The sequence below is a fragment of the Schistosoma haematobium genome, chromosome 3 (genome assembly GCF_000699445.3).
Source record: "Schistosoma haematobium chromosome 3, whole genome shotgun sequence".
Taxonomy (NCBI): Eukaryota; Metazoa; Platyhelminthes; class Trematoda; order Strigeidida; family Schistosomatidae; genus Schistosoma; species Schistosoma haematobium.
Genome location: NC_067198.1, coordinates 8,236,315 through 8,258,408, shown reverse-complemented (window position 1 = coordinate 8,258,408; position 22,094 = coordinate 8,236,315). Strand labels below are relative to the sequence as shown.

The following is a 22,094-nucleotide window of genomic DNA, read 5'->3' as shown; positions in this document are numbered from 1 at the left end:
TGAGATGAACGCAGCAACTATGGTTACAATACGCGCCATATTTTCCAATACAAGAAACCATAATAAACGTTTTCCAATAGGTGCTCCTATTAATGTAAATATGACAAGCGATACCAATGCAAAATCCCATGCCATAAGTTGCCATTCATTTTCCAAACTCGTGAAAAGAAGTACAACCATCAAGGGTGTAAATATTGCCTAAAAAGTAGATGCAAGTTATTTTGTGAATATAATGGTTCTAGATATAGTCAACCATTTTCTACAAACTGAAAATGTGTCACCATACTTGTAGGTTGTGCCTGAAATACATCGTTTTTACAATCATAAAAAGCACCTATTCAACTGAACCATGAAGTATCAATAAAGTGAGTATCTCAACAAATTCCATTATTGTGAAAATTCCCATTTTGACATTCATTCCTTCTTTAATTCGATTATTATTCATTTTTTGTAAAATTGTGAAAATTAGGTAGCCTTTAATATCGCGATCTATTACAAAATTAAAATGTTAGAACCAAGGTAAACCTCTTACAAAATGATACAGAAATAAGTGTTAATACTTTAGTATGTAAAGTCCCAAGGATGTAAGTGAATTCCAAAAACATCCGCCCTTTATAACTTGAGTTTTACATAGAACGTAGGCTAGATGCTAATAATTGTGTATAGTTATGAGATTACAATACTACGTAAATGAGTGTAAGTTGTTTTAAAGCATAATGCTGAGTATCATTGACTTATGTAAAACATCAAAAGAACAACATTGATTGGATACATTCGTCTTATAGTTTGAGAAATCAACAGCATTGTTATTATCCCATTGTTTAGAAATTTTAAAAGAATTATAAAAATGCATCACTGACTTAGTCTGATATATTTCAGTAAAACAATAAGGTGGTCAATATGTACAATAAAATATATTATATGAACTTAAATCAATCAGCGTCCCACATATTTCGGTTTCATACTAACCTTCAAACTTAATCTCAGATAACTAAAAAAAATCATTTTGCTGACAAGTATGGAATATGATTTGTACACTTGTTTAAAATAACTACACATTTACCGATCTACTGATCATGACAGATCATGATTTTCTCAAGGACTACACTTAATATTAAAATATATCACTTTACACTACGCATTTACGTAACAAATTTACTCAGTTCATGTTTAGTAAATTGACCAATAAGTTAGAGCAGGATTATAGTACATTTTATCTACTTATCTTTTCTTCAAAGTTTGATCATTTTAAAAGTAATTGGACAAATGTTAGATAATTTGAACAAGCATTATTTACACTATTTATAGTGTAGTGTATCAAAGTACAGAATGATAACATTTTATTCAATCATCTAGTTAATCTTTTGACAGATAGTGAGCTTGATAAGAATAGTAGCAACAATAAATGATAATGTTCGTTTAAAATATTCTTAAACTTATATCAATAGGATTACAATTATCAAGAGAAGTATACTTGTATCCTTTATTCTATTTGTAGATGGATAATATTATCTAGTGAACTTGAATTACTGACAAACCAAGTGTGATTCCCATTGTTAGAATTATTTGAAATCCAAGAAATAATAGTACCTGAATTAATTGGATTTCCCGTGATTTGTACGTATTTGTTTCCAATACATAGAAGCGCATGGTGAAAAGTGATTCTCCATTAATTTGAGATTTGTTTTGTGTTGTGCATAAAACATATTTTATAGACAATACTTAAGTTCAAATAAATTCACACAAATGTTCTCTTGTTTTGTTCATGTATTTTAATATAAGTGAAAAGATTGGGCTCATCGGTTAAATGTAACTGTACTCCTGAGTCAATGTTCACTCAAGGACTTGAATTCAGTGCCACTTACTTCAAATGGGTATTTATAGTTTTTAGTAAAAATAAAATCATTACAATCATCCGATTCGAGTGAAGTAGTTTTTAGCATTTGTTTAATCGAGAAACTACACATTGAGACGTTTCTCCAAATGATGATTGGATGGAATGTCTTCAGCTCTTGTAGAGCTTCTTAAAGCATCCTTGAGTTCACCAGGAGCCATTTCCACGCAGTCAAAAATATGAAGCAGTCGACAGTTACTTTTTTCTGTTCTAGGGCTCTTCAAATGAGCTAACACGAGATTGAGATAATGTAGATTCTATTCAAGAAAAGGGCACTTATTTCTGACGCTATATCAAACTTATATTTCAGAAAACCATATAGTTGAGTTAGCCTAGAGAAGTATATTTTTAATTTTTAAGGGTGAAAAACTGGAAACTAGAAAAGCAAGATTCAGTAATTCTGTTCAATCTTGTAAGTGTAATTTCAAGTCATGTAGTCAAAGCCTACCTCCATATTTATTATAGAATTCATCATGTATTTATATTTGTTTATAAATTTGTAAGGCAAGGTGACACTTTCTGCCATATGAGTAGATTTAATGGTTTTGAGCAGATCATAATGATTTCTGTGATCAAGCACTTGAGAAAAAAAGGTCTATATTCACTCATTACATGTATGTTAAAACCATATGTTTATTTATATTGTATACATAACGACAGTCAGGTCAGTGGATGTGACTCATGTAATTATCAGTAAATATTACCTATAGTCATTGAGTTATTAGAATGATGAGATACGAGAATGGTCGATGATGGATGAGCCAATGAACATGAATCATTTATCGACTAGGTAGATGCATATGACTTACTTACTTACTTAGGCCTGTTACTCCTCGTGAAGGAGCATAGGCCGCTCACCAGCATTCTCCATCCAACCCTGTCCTAGGCAATCCTTTCTAGCTCCGTCCAGTTGTAATTCATCGTTTTCATATTTGCTTCTATTATCCGACGTAATGTGTTCTTTGGCCTTCCTCTTTTTCGCTTCCCTTCAGGATTCCAAGTTAGGGCTTGCCTCGTGATGCAGTTTGACGATTTGCGTAATGTATGTCCTATCCATTTCCATCGTCTTTTCCTAATTGCTTCTTTGGCTGGAAGCTGGTTTGTTATCTCTCAGAGAAGGCTATTGCTGATGGTATCCGGCCAATGGATGTTGAGTATCTTGCGTAGACAACTGTTTATAAATACTTGCACCTTCTTGATGATGGTTGTTGTAGTTCTCCAAGTTTCAGCTCCATACAGTAGAACTGCCTTGACGTTCGTATTGAAGATTCTCACTTTGATACTGGTTGAAAGTTGTTTTGAGTTCCATATGTTCTTCAATTGTAGGAATGCTGTCCTTGCTTTGCCGATCCTCGCCTTTACGTCTGCATCTGAACCTCCATGTCTATCGACGATGCTTCCCAGATATGTGAAGGATTCTACATCTTCCAGAGTTTCGCCATCGAGGGTGATTGGATTGCTGTTCTCCGCTTTGAATTTGAGGACCTTGGTTTTCACTTTGTGTATACTGAGGCCTACTGATGCAGAGACTGCTGCTACACTGGCTGTCTTCATCTGCATCTGTTCGTGTGTACGTGATAGGAGGGCTAGGTCATCTGCGAAGTCCAAATCGTCTAATTGGTTCTGAGCTGTCCATTGTATTCCGTGTTTTCCTTCAGATGTTGAGGTCTTCATAATCCAGTCGACCACCAGAAGAAAGAGGAAGGGAGAGAGTAAACAGTCTTGTCTGACTCCGGTCCTTACTTGGAATGCATCTGTCAGCTGTCCTCCATGCACTACTTTGCACTGTAGTCCGTCGTATGAGTTCCGGATAATATTGACAATCTTCTCAGGAACTCCGTGGTGTCGAAGAAGTTTCCATAATGTCCTCCTATCTACACTGTCGAATGCCTTTTCATAATCAATGAAGTTGATGTATAGTGATGAGTTCCACTCAACTGATTGTTCGACGATGATCCGTAGTGTTGCGATTTGGTCTGTGCACGACCGATCCTTACGGAATCCAGCTTGTTGATCCCGAAGTTGGGCGTCTACTGCATCCTTCATCCAGTTCAGCAACAATGTGTTGAAGACTTTCCCTGGTATTGACAGTAGTGTAATGCCTCTGTAGTTTTCACACTTGCTCAGATCTCCTTTCTTTGGAATCTTGATGAGGTGTCCTTCTTTCCAGTCCATCGGCACTTGTTCCTCCTCCCAAATCTTTTTGAATAGAAGATAAAGCATGCTTGTGGTTGCTTCGATGTCTGATTTCAGTGCTTCAGCTGGTATGTTGTCGGGTCCTGCTGCTTTCCCGTTCTTGATTTGTCTGACGGCCATTCTAATTTCTTCCGTAGTTGGTGGATTGACATCTATAGGAAGATCTATGTGTGCTGCTTCGATGTCCGGTGGATTCATTGGAGCCGGCCTATTCAGGAGTTCCGCGAAGTATTCTACCCATCTGTTCCGCTGTTGTTGGATTTCAGTGATCTTCCTGCCTTCTTTGTCTTTGACCGGCCTCTCTGGTTTACTGTATTTCCCTGCTAGTTTCTTCGTTGTATCGTGAAGCTATTTCATATTTCCTTCTCTAGCAGCTTTCTCTGCCGTCGTTGCTAGTTCTTCCACGTATTTCTTCATGTCGGCTCTAATGCTCCTCTTCACTTGTTTGTTTGCTTCTATGTATTCAGCTTGTGCTTGGACTTTCTCTGCTCGTGTTCGGCTGTTGTTTATTACTGCCTTCTTGTTCTTCCTTTCTTTGATCTTGTCCAGTTTTTCTGTAGAGATCCATTCCTTATGATGGTATTTCTTTAGACCGAGAACCTCTTGACACGTTGAAGTTAATGCTTCCTTGATGCCTTTCCAGTTGTCCTTCATAGTAGTTTCTTCTTCTTTCAGTAGATCTCGTAAGGCTTGGAACCTGTTGTTGAGAGCTATCTTGAATTCATTGAGTTTGTCAGTATCTCAAAGGAAGGCTGTATTGAACCTTTGTATTGCTGTTTGTCCACTTGTCCAGTTCTTTTTTAGCTTCAGTTTTAAATTGGCTACAACTAGGTGGTGATCTGAAGCTACGTCAGCAGCTCTCCTGGTTCTCACATCTTCCATTGTCCTTCGGAATTTTTTGTTGATGCAAATATGATCTATTTGGTTCTCTGTAGTGTGATCCGGTGAGATCCATGCAGCCTTGTGTATACGCTTGTGTGGAAATATTGTGCCTCCTATGACCAATTTGTTGAATGCATATAGATTTGCAAATCTTTCTCCATTTTCGTTTCTTTCTCCCAGTCCATGTCGTCCCATAATATCTTCATATCCAGTGTTATCTATTCCGACTTTGGCATTTAGATCTCCCATCAGAATAGTTAGGTCCTTCCTTGGGCATTTCTCAATGATTGACTGCAGCCGCTCGTAGAATTGATCTTTAATGTCGTTGTTGCTATCATTGGTGGGTACATAACATTGGATAATATTCATTAAGAACCCCTCCTTCTTTGTTTTCAATGATGCTTTGATGATTCTGGATCCGTGAGATTCCCATCCTACAAGTGCATTTCGAGCTACTTTGGACAGCGTAAGAGCGACTCCCTGAGTGTGTGGAACATTTTCCTCTTCGTGACTGGAGTATAGCAGCATCTCTCCCGTAGCTAGCCTTTTCTGTCCAGCTTGGGTCCAGTGGGTTTCGCTGATTCCCAGTACTGCTAAGTTGTATCTCCTCATTTCCATTGATATTTGACTGGTCTTCCCGGTTTCCCACATTGTTCGAACGTTCCATGTACCTATAAAAATTTTTGCTCTGGTTGTTAGAAGGGGAATCGGCCTCGTGGCTTCCGAAGGAACTCGGCTTTCACCATGAAGCGTCATAATTCTTCTAAATGAAGACCTTCTAACTCCCAGGGCAGAGTTAAAATGGTTTGGATTATTTTTTCTGGTAAGCGTTTTTTTAGCGAGTTAGTTTTCTACGGGATGAATTCGCTAACCCCATGCACAACCCTCCTCCTTTACCCGGGCTTGGGACTGGCAGCAACCCTATAAGAGCTACAGGCGTTATATATGAGATATTTGTGGGATAAAAAGACATTTTACTTTCTCAATAGTTTCGTCACAATCTTCATTTTTAAACAAAATAAAGCCTTCTTTAATAAAATCGGCAAATACTCATGAGGTGATGAGCATGACGTATATATGACCAACCTAATCAGAACAACTTATAATCCTTCTGATTTTCAGATTATACTCCCACCCAGCATTTTTAACAGATGAGTGGTGACACAACTTCACCCCTAACATTATGAAATAAATAAACTTTTATCACTGAAATCGAATCATTTAAAAACTAATATGCGGCAGTACTTCATAAGTACATACATATGTATATGTATACATTGTGAATGAATTCATCTGGTTGATGAAGATGTTATTTGTACAATCAGTTAATGTTCGCGAAAAAACATTCGATTTACTAAGGAATTATTCAAGATCAAACTCTTAACTATGATCGACAAAACACACTTCTCGTCAATAGTTTGTGTAAATTTCAATAACGCTTGTCATATAAAAGGTGACTTATCACCAGAATAAACATATTTTCGTTGATATTGTGTTACATTTATTCGTAGTTTTTTAATAATCTGGTAATTAAACAAGATAACTAACTAACATGTACAGCTATTAGTATGTCTACCGTGTTGCCAATTGACATCTACTTAATTTGAAACTTTTTTATTTAAACTGAGTGGGATGTACTACATGACCTGCAGATATCTTGTCAAACTTTCAGTGTGTTGGTAAGTGCACAGACAAGGACAATTATTTCTTGAAATTTTACGTAATAAATTTATCATGAAGATAATGTCAAGATAATAAATGCTAATCAAACTTTTTGGCAATTGTTATTTAGACATTTATGAAACTTCAGGTTTGAGCAGAACTTAGGCACTATAATAGTTATTAAGTGTTGAGATATTACTAATTTTGTAAAAGGTAGTCAGTAAATATTACTCATAGCTAACTGACTCATTCTTATTACTGTACCTGTACTAAAGTTATTCTAAAAAATAAGAGCGCTTCTACGTGAAATCGTATTCTGGGTTCACAATTGTAGCTACTGAAAATGATAAGACCATCAAACGATATATTCCTACTTCCTGAAATCAAAAGTCATTTGATCCCATTCAGGTACATCCAACTCCCATGTTCAAGACAGGACGAAACGCGTGTCCTACATTTTACTACTAGCCACATCTGATCTCTTTTACATCAAGAGTAATTTAAATTATTTTTGATAAACATTAATATTGTCAGTAAGAAGTTTTTGAGATTGTCGAATTGCATTGAAGTCATGAGTTAATCTAATTTGGACCACTATTGAAAAACTGGAAGCACTTGACGGTCGTTTCGTCCTAGTATAAGACTCCCATTATAGTCTTATAAAGGTCAGCTCGCGATTCAAAATTTGTGGTAGTTCTAGAATCGAATTTTCTTGTTGCATGTCCAAAAGATTACATTCACTTAGTTCTATGATCTCCACAAAACATGCATTCACGACCTCACATGCAGGAATGATCCTATGATTTTCTGTCTTGCTTGTGGACGCTTAAACTCAGATCATTGAGCCATTATCCAATAGTACTGACGTCCAATTTTAATCAGTTCACGATATCATGTGACTATCTCTCATGGTCTTCAGTGGGGAACTGCTCTACACACGATATGGTTTATCTCCACTGGTCATGACTTCTCAACAGAATGTGAAAGTTTCCTATCGAACCATGTTACTAATGAGGACATGAAGATTGTTATATATATATATATATATATATATATATATATATATATATATATAACCATTAAGTCGTATAGTAAAATCTGAATGATGTTTCTAATATAACGATAGCATTCTATTAGATCTCAACACTTCGAATGAAACTTGTCTGTAATTATTGGTTTGTGTTTCATTCAGTGTGTTGTTTGTGAAATATTGAAAATTTTGAATGGCTGTTAACCAATCCATCATCAATACGGTGTACAAAATCAATGCAGCTAAACAGTAATCATCACCGGCAATTCGAACGTCTTGTCTACCAAATGTTGCCTGTCCTACACTCAGCATTAACTGTAAGAAAATGCAAGATTTATTTTATTATTAAATAGTTTCATATAAACATATAAGTATGCAAAATATTTCTTCCCCTAAGTTGCATTTTTGATAAAGTAATGTCTGGATGAAAATATTTCAAATCATGCAGAAAGAAACGAATGACTGAACGGTCTATCTGGTATAACGTGTAACAGACAACTGTACACTACTAATTTGAGTTATCTCGTAACATGTTAATCAAACTTCTTTATACTACTTAAGTCTGTCATCGACTCACTATCGTAGAGATACGATTCAATTTGGATGTGAGTTACATGAGACTCGTCGAATAGTATTTCTTTGATAGATAAATCATTTTATTGAATTTCGGCAATGTCACTTTATCATTCAGGTAAAATCAATACAGAGTGATATACATAATTTCAATAACTCAAATATCTATATCTCACGACTGGGACCAGATGAAATTAACACAGTGAGCATCACAATGCCTAAATGATACAAGCAATGACGAAAATGAGATATTTTGTACGTCAAATATACGGTTCGACGATATATTATATAATTGTAAATAAACTATCAAATGTACAAACTAACATGAATCTACGCCAGTGTGACTGCTTTGAATAAATTTCACTTAACCACTCGCCGATTATTAACCACATTTATTGTCTGAACCGAAAAATGTTGATCCATAAAGATTCTTGAACAAGGCCCTTAACTTGTATAGAACAAACTACCGAAACGCAGTGTCACACAATCCTTATTTTACCATCTGTGGACACTTGGTCAAGGATCTAACTAAAGGAACACGTTTGTAAGTAGTTGATGATAAATCAATGGAATACAATGAATTCGTTGTATTCTTAAAATAATGTTCTTTCTCAAGTTAAACTTGAGTAAGAAAGTAACTGCATGGATTTGAATTGCATCTTTTTGAAAGAAACTATTTAAAAAATCCTCTAATTACCGACCACAATCTAAGCTAATGCTTAAGTACTTAGTACACGTTAGAATAAGTGAAGAATCGAATGTATGATGAACTTCATGATTGCAATATCGGACAATTTTTATTTGATGCCTTCTGTAAATATACTCTCTAAACAAAAATCTATATTCAATCGGATTATGTTGTAATGGACATACACTTGTCCGTGTTATTAAATTATGCCATTTAATATATTGAAACATTTCACTGAGGATATCTGCTTAATGTCAGGCCAAAACGTCTTTTATTATATGAGAGTTCTGATGAGCATGAAATGCTTGTCTTTTAATTCATTAAGGCTATATTAAATATCTTATATATCTTACCTCAGCCGACTTTCATTAACTAAAGTTTCTAAGTTCGATTATCGGTGCTGTCATTGATTTGCGTAGCTGAAGAGTCCTATATGGTGTAAATCCTTTTTGCTTTCTTCATTTATCTAAGTGAGCTCAATTAGTAATGTGAATTCTAAAATAATTCATGTTTCAATAATTTACAAAATAGATTACAGAAAAACATCTATGACAGTATGAAAAACGTGAAAATACATAATACAACAATGGAGATATTGTGAATTCAACTTACTATGATTAAAAACATAGCTGAATATACAGCACAAACGATCATTATGATCTGAAAAGAACGTTATATGGATAATACGATACAACACTTGATAATTCAGATGTATATACATCTAATTTGAGTGTTGTGTAGATATGTAGATATGGTATTACTTTTCAGAAATTCTACTTTGAGCGTCAGCTAATAAAAACATTCTGCATCATCAAAGTTATATTTTCTTAAATCACACCATTTAAAACGAAATAGTAAGCTCTGTATAAGTGAGCGCATAAAATCTTCGTACCTAATATATATATGAAATATTATGAAAAAAATTACTCAAAATCTTTAACCACAGTTAGCTTTTCAAAACATACCTTTAGTTGTAAATATCTTGAGACAAATACAGCAACTATGATAACAATAAACGCTGCGGTGTAGATTACAATAAACCATAAATTTGTATATAATAAACGTATTCGAATAGATGCTCCTAATAATGTAAATACTACAAACGATAACAAAGTAACTGCCCATGCTGTAAGTTGCCATTTAATTTCCAAACTTGTGAATGGAAGAGCAACCATCATTGAAGTAAGTACCGTCTAAGACGTAGAAAAAAGTCAAGAGTTGAATATATTTAATAATAATTGAAGCCAACCGTTTGTACAATTTCATATTTCTTTGTAATATCCTCAAACTTACTTAGAACCATGTGGTTTTTTTAATAATTAAATCAGTTTATAGTAAATTATTCAGTAGATTAATCTGATATACGATCTTTAAAACTGTGAATAATGTCACAATTATCAAACTCTCAATATCGAGATCTAACACAAATTTACTAAGTGAGAACTAAAATTAGCTTCTTTGAACAGGATTAAAATGTGTATGTTGAAAAGTCTAAGTGAATTTTATAAGCAAAGATGGATACTGGCTAGCAACGGAATCCAGGACACGCGTTTCGTCCTACTTGGGACTCATCAGCTTGATGTGCCTGAATCTCAGAGTTGATCAATTGCAGTCTTAAACCTCAATGGGAATGTACAAGCAAAACAATACCAAGTGAATTTAAATTCACCCCATTGCACAAGCAAGTAGCTATCAGGTCTCAGTAGCTGAGTAGATAACGCGATGGCGTTTCAAGCGAATGGTACTGTTTTTGAGTCCCAGAGTGAACATCAACTCTGAGATGCAGGCACATGCAGCTAACGAGTCCCAAATAGGACGAAACGCGTGTCCTGGATTCCACTACTAGCCACTATCCATCTTTGCTTATAAAAGCTTGTGAATTAAGGCAATATCGAGGCATACGCACAGTATTCACATATGCCAATGACAGACTGATCATTTGCAGTCTTAGACCTCAATAGGAAGATACAAGCAAAACAATACCAAGTGAATCTAAGTGAATTTGTAGCATGCAGTGTAACCAGAAAGTGTGTGAATTTGAAAGACCTTTATTCCTTCTAGAATATTTACCTTTATCAATAAAGGTGATGTGAATATGAATGAATTTTTTCATTAGCGGACTATATAATTAAGCGGATGCGGAAGTTTGTTATAACTCGAAAACTGCATATCACAGACTTACATATAACATCAAAAGGACAATATTTACTGGATACTTTTTTCGCACTGTTGTTGAAACCAAAAGCAACACTAATATCCCATCATTTAATATTCTGAAAAGAATCATGAAAATACGTCATTAACTCAACCTGATGCATCTCGGTAAATCTATAAGGTGGTTGATGTACTTAAACTTCATTTGCAAGTTTAAAAAAATATAACACTGATTGAAATCATTTACTATCATACATATTTCAGTTTCAAGACAATCTTTAATAGTAACCATAAATAACAAACAGAAACCAATGTTTCTACTCATTGATGATACTGAGAGTGTTCACCCTATTCAAAGAGTCATGTTTCAAATTACTGAAAAATATTAGTTTTTGTATTTGTTTGCGTAATGCATTGAGGAACATTACACACGACAGAAGTGATGTTGTTAGTTCGAAGCATTTACTAAAGAAAATAAACTTACGCCAGCACTGTCTCAATAAGTATCAGGACTAAAGTCATGTATGGTTTATCATTTATTCTGTTAATAGGTGATAAATTTAATTTTATGTACTTGATTACCGTCAAACCAAGTGTTATTCCGATTGATAGGACTATTTGAATTCCAAAAAGAACCAGTACCTGAAACATTTCGATTTCCGGTGCTTTGCGCTCACTTGTTTCCAATATCTTGGATCGTATGGAAAAAGTTCCTTATTCTCTGCGTTGAGCCTTCTTTGTGAAAATTATGCAAATCCAGACAAACGTTATATCACTGTTACCTCGTTTTGTTCATCTATTATAATTTCAGCGAAAAGATTGTAGTTTTAGAAAGATAATTATTGATAAAATACTATTAGTTTTTATTTAGTATGTTACGAATATGAAACACTACCCTTTAAATCTTTCAGAATAATTTGAAAAGTAAAATAAATGACAGAAAAAAATAACGTGTAACAGTGAGATTATTTTATGATGATACAGGAAATCAGGTAAGTGAACATCACATTAAGTGGTTGGAAAACGGTAAGACGAATACATACCTATATCTTATCACATCTGGTTGTTATGTATTGGCTATGAATTGGGTATTGTAATGTATGAGATAAAACGAAGTCAGTTTACAGCTAATCTACCATAACGTTTTGCCATTTCTGATCGTCGTTAAATGTAGTCTCATGCCTGTAGTAGAGTGTATAGAGGTTTGGATATACAGTCCTTGTCTATTTGTTCTGATGAAATTTATTTCACGTCTGTCCGCTTCTAGGCAGAATAAGGCTTGACAAATGGTTTTATCAATTATAGTTGTTGCTATCATATGCCAATCCCTTTTGTTTTAGCTTTGCGATTCTTCACTATCTCAATATTTGTATTCTTCTTACTAAGTAACTCCGCCTGGAGCCCTTCTAGGGCTACTGCCGGTCTCAAGCCCGGATAAAGGAGGAGAGTCAAGCATGAGGTTAGTAACACCATCCCGTAGAAAACTAACTCCATAAAAAACGCTAGCCAGAGAAAATAATTCAAAACATGTAAACACTGCTCTGGAAGTTAGAAGGTCTTCATTTAGAAGAGTTATGTCGCCTCATGGTGAAAGCCGAGTTCCTTCTGAAGTCACGCGTATGATGACCCTTATGACAACCAGATCAACCATTATTTTAGGTACATGGGATGCTTGTGAAATGTTGGAGACCGGGAGAGTCTTCCAAATTGCTGCAGAAATGAAGAAATACAACCTGGAGGTACTTGAACCAAAACATGTGAAGAATGAACAACATTTGGATAGAAGTAGAAAGGAAGACCCAGAACAGAGTGGGTTGGAGAATGCTGATCGGTGGCCTATGCTCCATTGGGAGTAACAGGCGTAAGTAAGTAAGTATTACGTAATTTTAATCATTTTTAATCAACATTATTCCAATGTCAATTTTTTTCCAAGTCTCCGACCTAGTTCCTATGCTAAGAAATCAAATTAAGCTCATTTTATTTTTATCACTAATAAAACACCTGTCATCTCACTATTCATTTTTACTTTATACTTATCATGTCTAGTTATGTAATCTGTTTCATTTTCATCACTGACTTCCTAACTGCCTCAATTGCTTTAATATTTTTTTCTTTATGCATATGAATATTGCTGTAAACTAAAGACTGATCTGATTCAAAAAAGTGTTGTTAATAAATATGAGCTATCCCCAAAATTGTTGTTAACACAACGTTGTAGAACAATGGCTCAATACAAGATTCGATGACACAATACATATGTAATAAGGAGTTATTGATTGTTGAGGAATGCTTCTTTTGTGAAATGTCAAAAATAATAACATTATTTCACATTAAAACATTAAGGGGAAATATACTTACTTGGAATTGAGTCTGTAAAGCTCATGCCAGAATTCATATATTTATATCCTGAGGTATATGTTTACGTAAACAACGAAAACTTTGATTAGCCAAAAATATTGAACGATTTATAACACACACTTATCAATGGTGGTTTATACATGTCTATGACTAAATGTTAAAAATCAAAGTACCTTTGTCTCTAGAGTAACGGAGCATAGACAAAACTTAATTTTTATAAGTTTTTGATAGTATGTGTATTTCGAATAAAGTGCATTTCACAAACTATTTGAAGTGGTTTCACAATAAATGATAAAATTTTTACACGTACTAAATATACACAGATCACATGTTGATGTTCTATCAGGTAATGAATTACTGATAGCTCACAAGGTACAAGGTAACTCCTTTGAAAATCTTAGTTGCTATTTTAATGTTAAAACCCACAATATTATGACATCAAATTGAATATCCTTTTCGCAAAGCATTAATTTTAATTGTTAACACTTCATCTTACGCTCAGTTTTTTTGAGATCAACAAGTCAAACGCCTGTAAAAATAAACGTAAACTTTGTGATTTACAAACCTGATGTTGCATAATATAATTTTTCACTTTGAATTACTAAATATTTATTGGTGTTTACCCAGCAATAGGACTTTAAACTTAGTAGAATCTTTTAGTTTTTTTGAAAAATTTAGTAGTTGAATTCATGAGTCAATTGAAGCTAGACCACCATGGAAAACCTAGAAGTAATGGACTGCTGTTTCGTCCTAGTATAGGACTTCGGAGCAGTGGGCATCCACTGACCCGCCTCCCGACCTATCGGTGTCGTGAGCGTTTTTATTAGCATACAAAGGAAAACTGTTGTAAATTGTTTATCACGTTTTTTGACCCTTTAATTCACCTTTTTTCGATGTAATAATTTTGATAAATCTAATCAACGAACCTAATTCTAGACTAAATGCACTAAATGCACGTACGCAATTAAATATTTATTCACTGAATCGGATGTGTTAACTTACAGTAAGTAGTTAAATTTAGAATTATGTTTAAGTTTCTTTTTATTAAACTTGTTCAAGTTTACTTCACATATTTTCATTAATTAATGTGACTCTGTAAACTGAAAAAATTTTCTAGAGATAGTGTTTTACTGATAACAAATGTATTATCAACATATTAGAGTAAAAGGCGTTTCTATTCGGAACATAAATAAAATATATAAGAAAATGAATTTTTTACTTATTTCTATAACTCCTCCTGAAGAACCTATGTGGCTGCTGCCGATCCTGATCCCGGATAACGGACGAGGGTTGGGCATGAGGTTAATAAATCTATCCCGTAGAAAACTAACTCCATGAAAAAACGCTAGCCAGAGAAAATAATTCAAAACATTTAAACACTGCTCTGGAAGTTAGAAGGTCTTCATCTAGAAGAGTTATGTCGCCTCATGGTGAAAGCCGAGTTCCTTCGGAGGTTACGAATCTGATCATGTACAATGAATAATGTATATCAAAGACTTATATAAAAATAAAATTGCAACATTTGCCGGAACGTTTTAAAGTAACGTTACCATAACCATGAGTAAGACTACGATTTATATATTTAATACACTGAAACAGAAAAATATCAGTAACATAGCCTGATATCTAGTAAAATCATATTCTATTTCATTTCATCGAGTATCACTTCGAGTTTTTTTAAAAAAATTAATCAAAATTACAGTTAAATATTAACAAAATAGCCAACATTTTATTATCTGAATTGAGATATGTGATCATAACAACGTTGATTATTATCAACCACTATTTTGTTTCAATCTTCGTTTGCTGAACAGTCATGTTTACTTTCAACGGCACTTCATGATACACCTGATGCGTATTTCTAAATGATACGCTTAAAACATAAACCTGCTGAGGTAAAAATGAGAAAAAAATGTTAGACATCACCAACTTGCCCTTGTAATGAAGATCAGTGCAGAAATGTATTATAAAGTATATCACTTGTGTTTACTTCATCCATAGAATGTTTCAAAAGATTACATGATATTATTTTAGTGAATCATTGAGATAAGATAACAAATTATACCATTAACAGTGATATTGATGACATTAATGATAAATAGTCTTTTTAACATTTATTAAAAGAGAAACCTGTATAAAACAATCTCGAATTGGAATATATAATTTATATGAACTGTTATTTGTTTGTAAATATAATCTGCTAAAAAGTAGTAATTATAATTTGTGAACTTATATTGGTGAGTTATCCCAGTTCATAAAACTGCTTACAATCCAAAGATAATGATTATTGAGCATACTTCTCTTTCAGCTGATCAATCACACGTTGACAAAATCTAATTTTATCCAGAAAACCAATCTCTTTTTTTAAAAAATTCTGCACTTTTTTTCTCGTTTTTGTTTCAAACATACTTTGTGATGAACATAGATGTACATAGATGACAAGTAAATACTTACTTCATTCGTTCACTTTATTACCAAATTCAGAACGGTAGATTTATAGGCATCACTGTTAAAGAAAGAAACTATTAATTCTATTAGAATACTTGAACTGAATAGTTATAATATTCACGATATTATTTCTTTAGATTTTTATTAGAATTTCTAAATAACAAATGAAATAGTTTAAATACTTAGATATTGAGAGGTTTATTCCTGTAAAAGATAAAACTTTAATCAGTTCAATCCAATAAATGAATTATCATATACAACTACCGATAGTAGTTCATATTATTGTACGATCAAACTTTGAACAACAAATATAAAAATATGCTGCTGTTTAGAGTAATAGAAAATGAGAATATTTTACGTTTGCATTCTTTTGGATTTCATGATCATATTTTAAATCATATTCATTTCATTGACTTGCGAAGTTCTTCAAACAGTTTTTTTGATCATTTGTCATAAGAATTACCGCTGAAAGTATTTTAAATGGACAGGTTATAATCATACACGAACAAATGCAGATGAAAACAACTAGTGTAGCAGCAGCATCAGTATCCGTAGGCCTCAACATACACAAAGAAAAAACCAAGATCCTCAAATAAAACACGGAGAACACCGACCGAATCACAAAACTCTGGAAGATGTGAAATCTTCCACGTACCTGGGAAGCATCATCGACGAACAAGGAGGATCGGATGCAGACGTAAAGGCGAGGATTGGTAAAACAAGGGTCGCATTCCTACAATTGAAGAACACATGGAACTCAAAACAACTGTCTGTGAAGCAATATCAAAGTAGGAATCTTCAATACAAATGTCAAGACAGTTCTAGTTCTGTTTTGCAGAGCTGGAACTTTGAGAACTACTACAACCATCATGAAGAAGGTGCAAGTATTTATAAACAGTTGTCTACGCAAGATACTCAACATCCATTGACCGGATACTATCAGCAACAGCCTACTATGAAAGAGAACAAACTAGCTTCCAGCTGAAGAGAAAATTAGGAAAGGACGATGGAAGTGGATAGAACATACATTACGGAAATCACCAAAGTGCACCACTAGGCAAGCGCTAACTTGGAATCTTGAAGTGAAACGGAAAAGAGAAAGGTCAAAGAACACATCAGGTCGGGAAATAAACCGGATATGAAAAGGATGAATAACAACTAGAAAGAAGTGGAAAGGATTGCCCACGACAGGGATGGATGGAGAATGCTGGTGGACGGCCTATGCTCCTCCACGAGGAGTTGCAGGCGTAAGTAAGTAAGTAAAGTTACAATCAACACGTCACATATAAATATAACATTCTGTAATTAACTGTTGACGAATAACATTTAATTTCATTGTTCCTGAATAATGCCTTTGAATAAATCTTCAGTGACACAAAGGCACTAAAACATATTACTATAACTAACAGTCGTTTCAGAACATTTAAAATATTCAACAGGAATTATTAGAAAACAAACTTCTAAATTAAGATCGTTGTAAATTGACACAGTGACCATTTGGGAAACATTCTGTACACAAAATAATATTTAGTTTATTTAAAAATAATGATTGAATTTCTCATTTGTATTTAATATTAACACTGAAATCTTCAAAAATAAATTCATTTAAGTGAAAAAGCATTGAGATGTCAATAGTGTTTGAATTTTGATTGAAAAACAACGAAATTTAAACTCAGTAAAATATTTTAAACTGTCAACTGATCGTTGATTCCAATAGTTCGAAATACTTCAGTTATTTAGTTGAAAATACCGAAAACATTCTCACATTAGTAAGCCTATAAAGCTAATTTAGGTGTTATGATTATGTAATACACCTGAATATTAAATTTTCAAAACTCACTATATATCAAATTAACGTTGCTTGAAAGCGGTAACTTATCTCTAATACTTTGTTTGTAAACACAGATCTTGAATATAAATTCAATTCTCTAATCACGCAAAAAATAAATGTTTAAATTTTTGAATATTGATTAATGCCTTTAGTGAATTTATTTAAAGGATAATTATACTTCGATAAACCGAGCACGACGTTTACCGATGGGAATGTAGTTTACTAGCTAAATCATTTTTTTTCCAGAGTCAATGGTGGGGATAGGTTGCATTCACTTTTAGGTGGCCACATGAATACATTTTTGGGTTTACTAAACGTCCACCAATAGTTTATTTAAAGAGTTTCGAGAATGAATAAAATTAAGGACACGGTGTTAATAAGAGCAGATATCTTGTAATCCATCATTTAATTATGTTAAAACTGTAATCAAGTTTGAGTATTGAATGAGAAAAATAGCTGCAAAACAGTGACAAAGTCAACAAAATAAACATCCATCAAAATACTTATACGATATGAAAGACCTATTATCAAACTCGATCTATCATCAAATGTCTAAGTTTATCATAAAATTTTGTTATAGTGTTATGCTTTATCAGTCACTGTTAATTCTTCTATAAATCCATGACATCACAAATTTTGAAATTTTTCTGACAGTAGATTAAAAGAACGTATTATTGTTTCGATGATATTTTCAACTTTTAATTCCATGATACTTAGTGGAAAGCTAGTGACAAGAAAACAGCCATAATTTTACCTTACTAAAATTAAAACAAACTCGTCAATTTTGCTGAAGTAATGAATTACAAAACGTTTCGATGAAGCATCAATCACATTCATTATAGCAATAGAGCCAATTTAATATTCCAATAAATGATGTAAATATGAGATTAGTGAGTGTCATGTGAAGTGAATGGAACTGGTTAAAATCATAATAATTACGTGCTTTCGTTATGAAGATACAACAGGCTCAAGGCTAAAAGCTTTAGTGGCCCAAGTTCTGACTCCAAGTAGATCGTATAAATGATTGTCATTGAATGATTGCTGTTGAAATGTATATGTCGCTACAATTTTCCATTGATAATTTTCTACTATTTTGAATATTAATCATAACTCTTCCCCTTCATTGTATACATACGGATTACTAAGCTCATGTTATACACTATAAAACTCGACATATCTTATGTACTCTTACGCTTATGTGTAGATTTTGGAAAAAAAAGATACTACATTCCTTCCATTTCTTACTATTCTTTTAAATAACCTCACGAATAGGCACGAACCAAATATATAGCACACACTAACTTCATTTGAATTTTGTATAAGCCGATTTCTTCAAACGATCGTAACTACACTACTCAGTTTAACATTCTTTGCCCAAACACAGACATTTTTTCATATATCTTTGTTTGCAAAGGGAACTGTTATAGCAACTCACGTGCAATTGAGTTTGTTCACATTTAATTTGGTTAAGCCCTTTTGTTAACTTATTTAACGGACTGAGTCATTCGTACAATACAACTTATCTATATCACTGTAACTTTATTACTGTTGCGAATGTATGAACATGTATGCTTGGGCATTGCTTACTTCCTACGCATATATTCATTCTGTTTGCTTTATTATTAACTGCCTAATCGGTTCGACGATCCATTCATTTCTCTCTCTCTCTCTCTCTCTCTCTATATATATATATATATATATATCTGCTAGTAAACTGTAGTCGCTGCTTCACTTTGCCTTCTGATTTCTAACACCGTTGAAGTTTATATTGTAACAGTTACGAGTGTGATTGGTTAACGAAGTACAGCTACTACAAAGTAATAAAAGTTTTGTAGGACATCAACTGTACTTTAAGAAAGTGCTGGACAAAAATTGTATCCTAATTTTGGTAACAAAATGTCGTTTGTTTAAATATTGCGTAACATCTCAAATCGATTTGCGACGAAACGCTAGTTACTATACAATAATTAAATGAAAATAAATTCAACAAATCATTGTAAAACATGTAACTACAATAACATATAATACCATAATACGTATAATCGAAAGGAACTGTTTATTTTTAGAAATACCTTAAATGTTCAATTGTAATAATCATAGTGCTATTACAAGGAAATACTTTCGAAAGATACTTACTTCCGTTGCACTCTATATATATCAAATAATTTCTAGTTTTATTATAACATCGTATGCATACTTGAAATACGCTCTTAGATCTTACTCGTTTATATCTCACATTGTATTAATGATTGTTTTACTTATTATTATTGTTATTCTTTTGAATGGTAACTTATCACTTTACGTTCGACTTAACATTTTACAATATTTCAGTTCTTATCTAATCGTATAAATAAAGATACACTGATAATACACTTCTTTCTTTATCTTGCTCTTTTATCAAACCATCTGTGTTTAACGATTTTCAATTCAGAAAGTGAAAATGGACTACTAGATGATCAAATAATATCTCTATCTAACAGTATTAATGTATGGAATTCACTTATATATAAGAGACAAGAACTAAGACATTTTTTTCAGATTCTTAATGAGTTAAAAGATAAATATCAGAAGAGGTTTTTGTGGACATTATAGTAATCTCAATAGCTGAGATCATGAGTCAATTGAAGCTAGAACATCATGGAAAACTCGGAAGCACTGGACGACCATTTAGTTCTATTGTGTGAGTCCTCGGCGGTCCGCATTCACGATCACGCTCGCGAGATTCGAATCCAAGACAAATCAGTCTCGCACGCCAACGCCTAACCTCTAGACCACTGGGTTGGCTGGTATCGAATGGTGTTAATGTCTAACTTTAACTAATCCACGGAATTGAGCGACACACCCACCATTGTCTTCAGTGAGTTACTATCTCACAACATACTCGGTTGAACGCCACTAGTCACTGCTTCTCAGTAGAACTCCAGAAAATACCTCGTGAAAGCGGTCACCGACAAGTCATAGGTTCGAATCTCGTGAGGTGAGGTCGTGGATGCGCACTGTTGAGGAGTCCCATAGTGGGACAAGACGGCCATCCAGTTCTTCCAGGTTTTCTATGTTTGACTAACATTGATCCACTCATGATCTCAATCGTGACACAGTAAATAGTTTCTTATGATCAAAGATTCTTATCAAAATTTTAAAATTGTTTAATTTTACTCTATAGACTATGTAAAACGACTTCAAAAAGATTGAAATATAGTGTAGATCGACTAGTGCTGCCATAGTAATAAATAACAACGTTATATGATACCAAATTGTCCTTCACATAATTTTGTTTAAAGCGGTCAAATAATTTAAGAAATTATTTGATGATAAGACTATTCAACGAAATTAGTTCGAATTTCGGTCGTTATAAGTGTTGAAGCACCTGTTTTTCATTACTTGGCAAAGCTAGATATGTGTACTAAAGAGTGATTAAATAATAGAGGTCTCAGAAGAATTTTGTTAACAAAGGCAATAGGAAAACGAGATATCATCTAAACCATTGTACCAAATATTTTATAGCGACATTACATACACACTCACTGTTCATTACAATGTTATGCAATTCAGTTTCAACCTCGTCTTAAGAAACTATGTTCCCTTTAGTCATTAACCTTGCTATATCAGTATTTTCATGAAGAATCCGTCTATTGTGATGAATAAAACTATCCAAGGAGTATGTGCATCACTGAAATAAAGCAGAATTAGAAATGCCAGTTGCTATTACGTTTCCTGAAGGTACTACCTTCATTGCTTAAACTATATATTACTATTTATATGAGGTGACTTTTATTTTCTTGCACAATAACGCTCATTCACGTCTGGATAGTTACTTTTCGACCACTTAAGTATTGCGATTAACATAACTCCCAACAAGCAGACATTCACTATCAAAAACGTTTTCAAATATGCCTTAAATAATAATAATTCAAATTGATCTTAAAAAGATAGTTCTTGTAATAATTCATGGTTGATGATCAGAAGTTTTTACACTAACAAGATTTATGTTATTGAATAAATCTATTATTATCAGTTATCAATCCATCTTCAGTTTCGTTCATTTGTAGTATGAACTAGTTTGGTTCCTATAGGGTTCAAATTATATTGTTTCACACTCATTAAAACTTGATTTCAGCCAAAATATTTATAAACAACTACTAAGCATTATTACTTACTAAACCACCATCGTAACATCTGCATACAAATACATGAAATAAATAGGAGGCAGTTGAAGGAAGTTTACTAGGACTTACTTATGTTTTGTAAAATAAATTTAATGCACTTAACAAAAGTTTAAGTGTCGTATTGCAAACAGTTCTTCCGAATATAATGAAAAGTAGTTTATCATCAATTCAAGTTCACAGAATGATGCTAATCATTTATAAGTAGGTTAAAT

The 22,094-nt window shown here is 33.4% G+C and overlaps 1 protein-coding gene across 2 annotated transcripts; it reads right to left on the bottom strand.

The window, feature by feature from the left end:
* Positions 1-1,481: 1,481 nt before the first annotated feature.
* Positions 1,482-11,934, bottom strand: MS3_00004931 (uncharacterized protein). 2 transcript variants are annotated; one of them, XM_051212921.1, is made up of 6 exons: positions 11,757-11,875; positions 11,654-11,721; positions 11,564-11,620; positions 11,108-11,198; positions 9,891-10,118; positions 7,710-7,979 (listed from the first exon to the last, which is right to left on the bottom strand). In XM_051212921.1, exons 3-6 carry the CDS (start codon positions 11,599-11,601, stop codon positions 7,746-7,748), a joined length of 591 nt encoding a protein of 196 aa, XP_051068845.1. In that variant the 5' UTR covers positions 11,602-11,620; positions 11,654-11,721; positions 11,757-11,875; the 3' UTR covers positions 7,710-7,745. The 2 variants fall into 2 exon arrangements, with proteins under 2 accessions (XP_051068844.1, XP_051068845.1); XM_051212920.1 differs by adding an exon at positions 1,482-7,681 and having other exon boundaries at positions 7,710-11,198; positions 11,662-11,721; positions 11,757-11,934.
* Positions 11,935-22,094: the final 10,160 nt, after the last annotated feature.

Bases quoted from the DNA above. Each gene is read 5' to 3' on its own strand.
- MS3_00004931 (XM_051212920.1), bottom strand. From the start codon at position 4,288: ATGAATCCACCGGACATCGAAGCAGCACACATAGATCTTCCTATAGAT.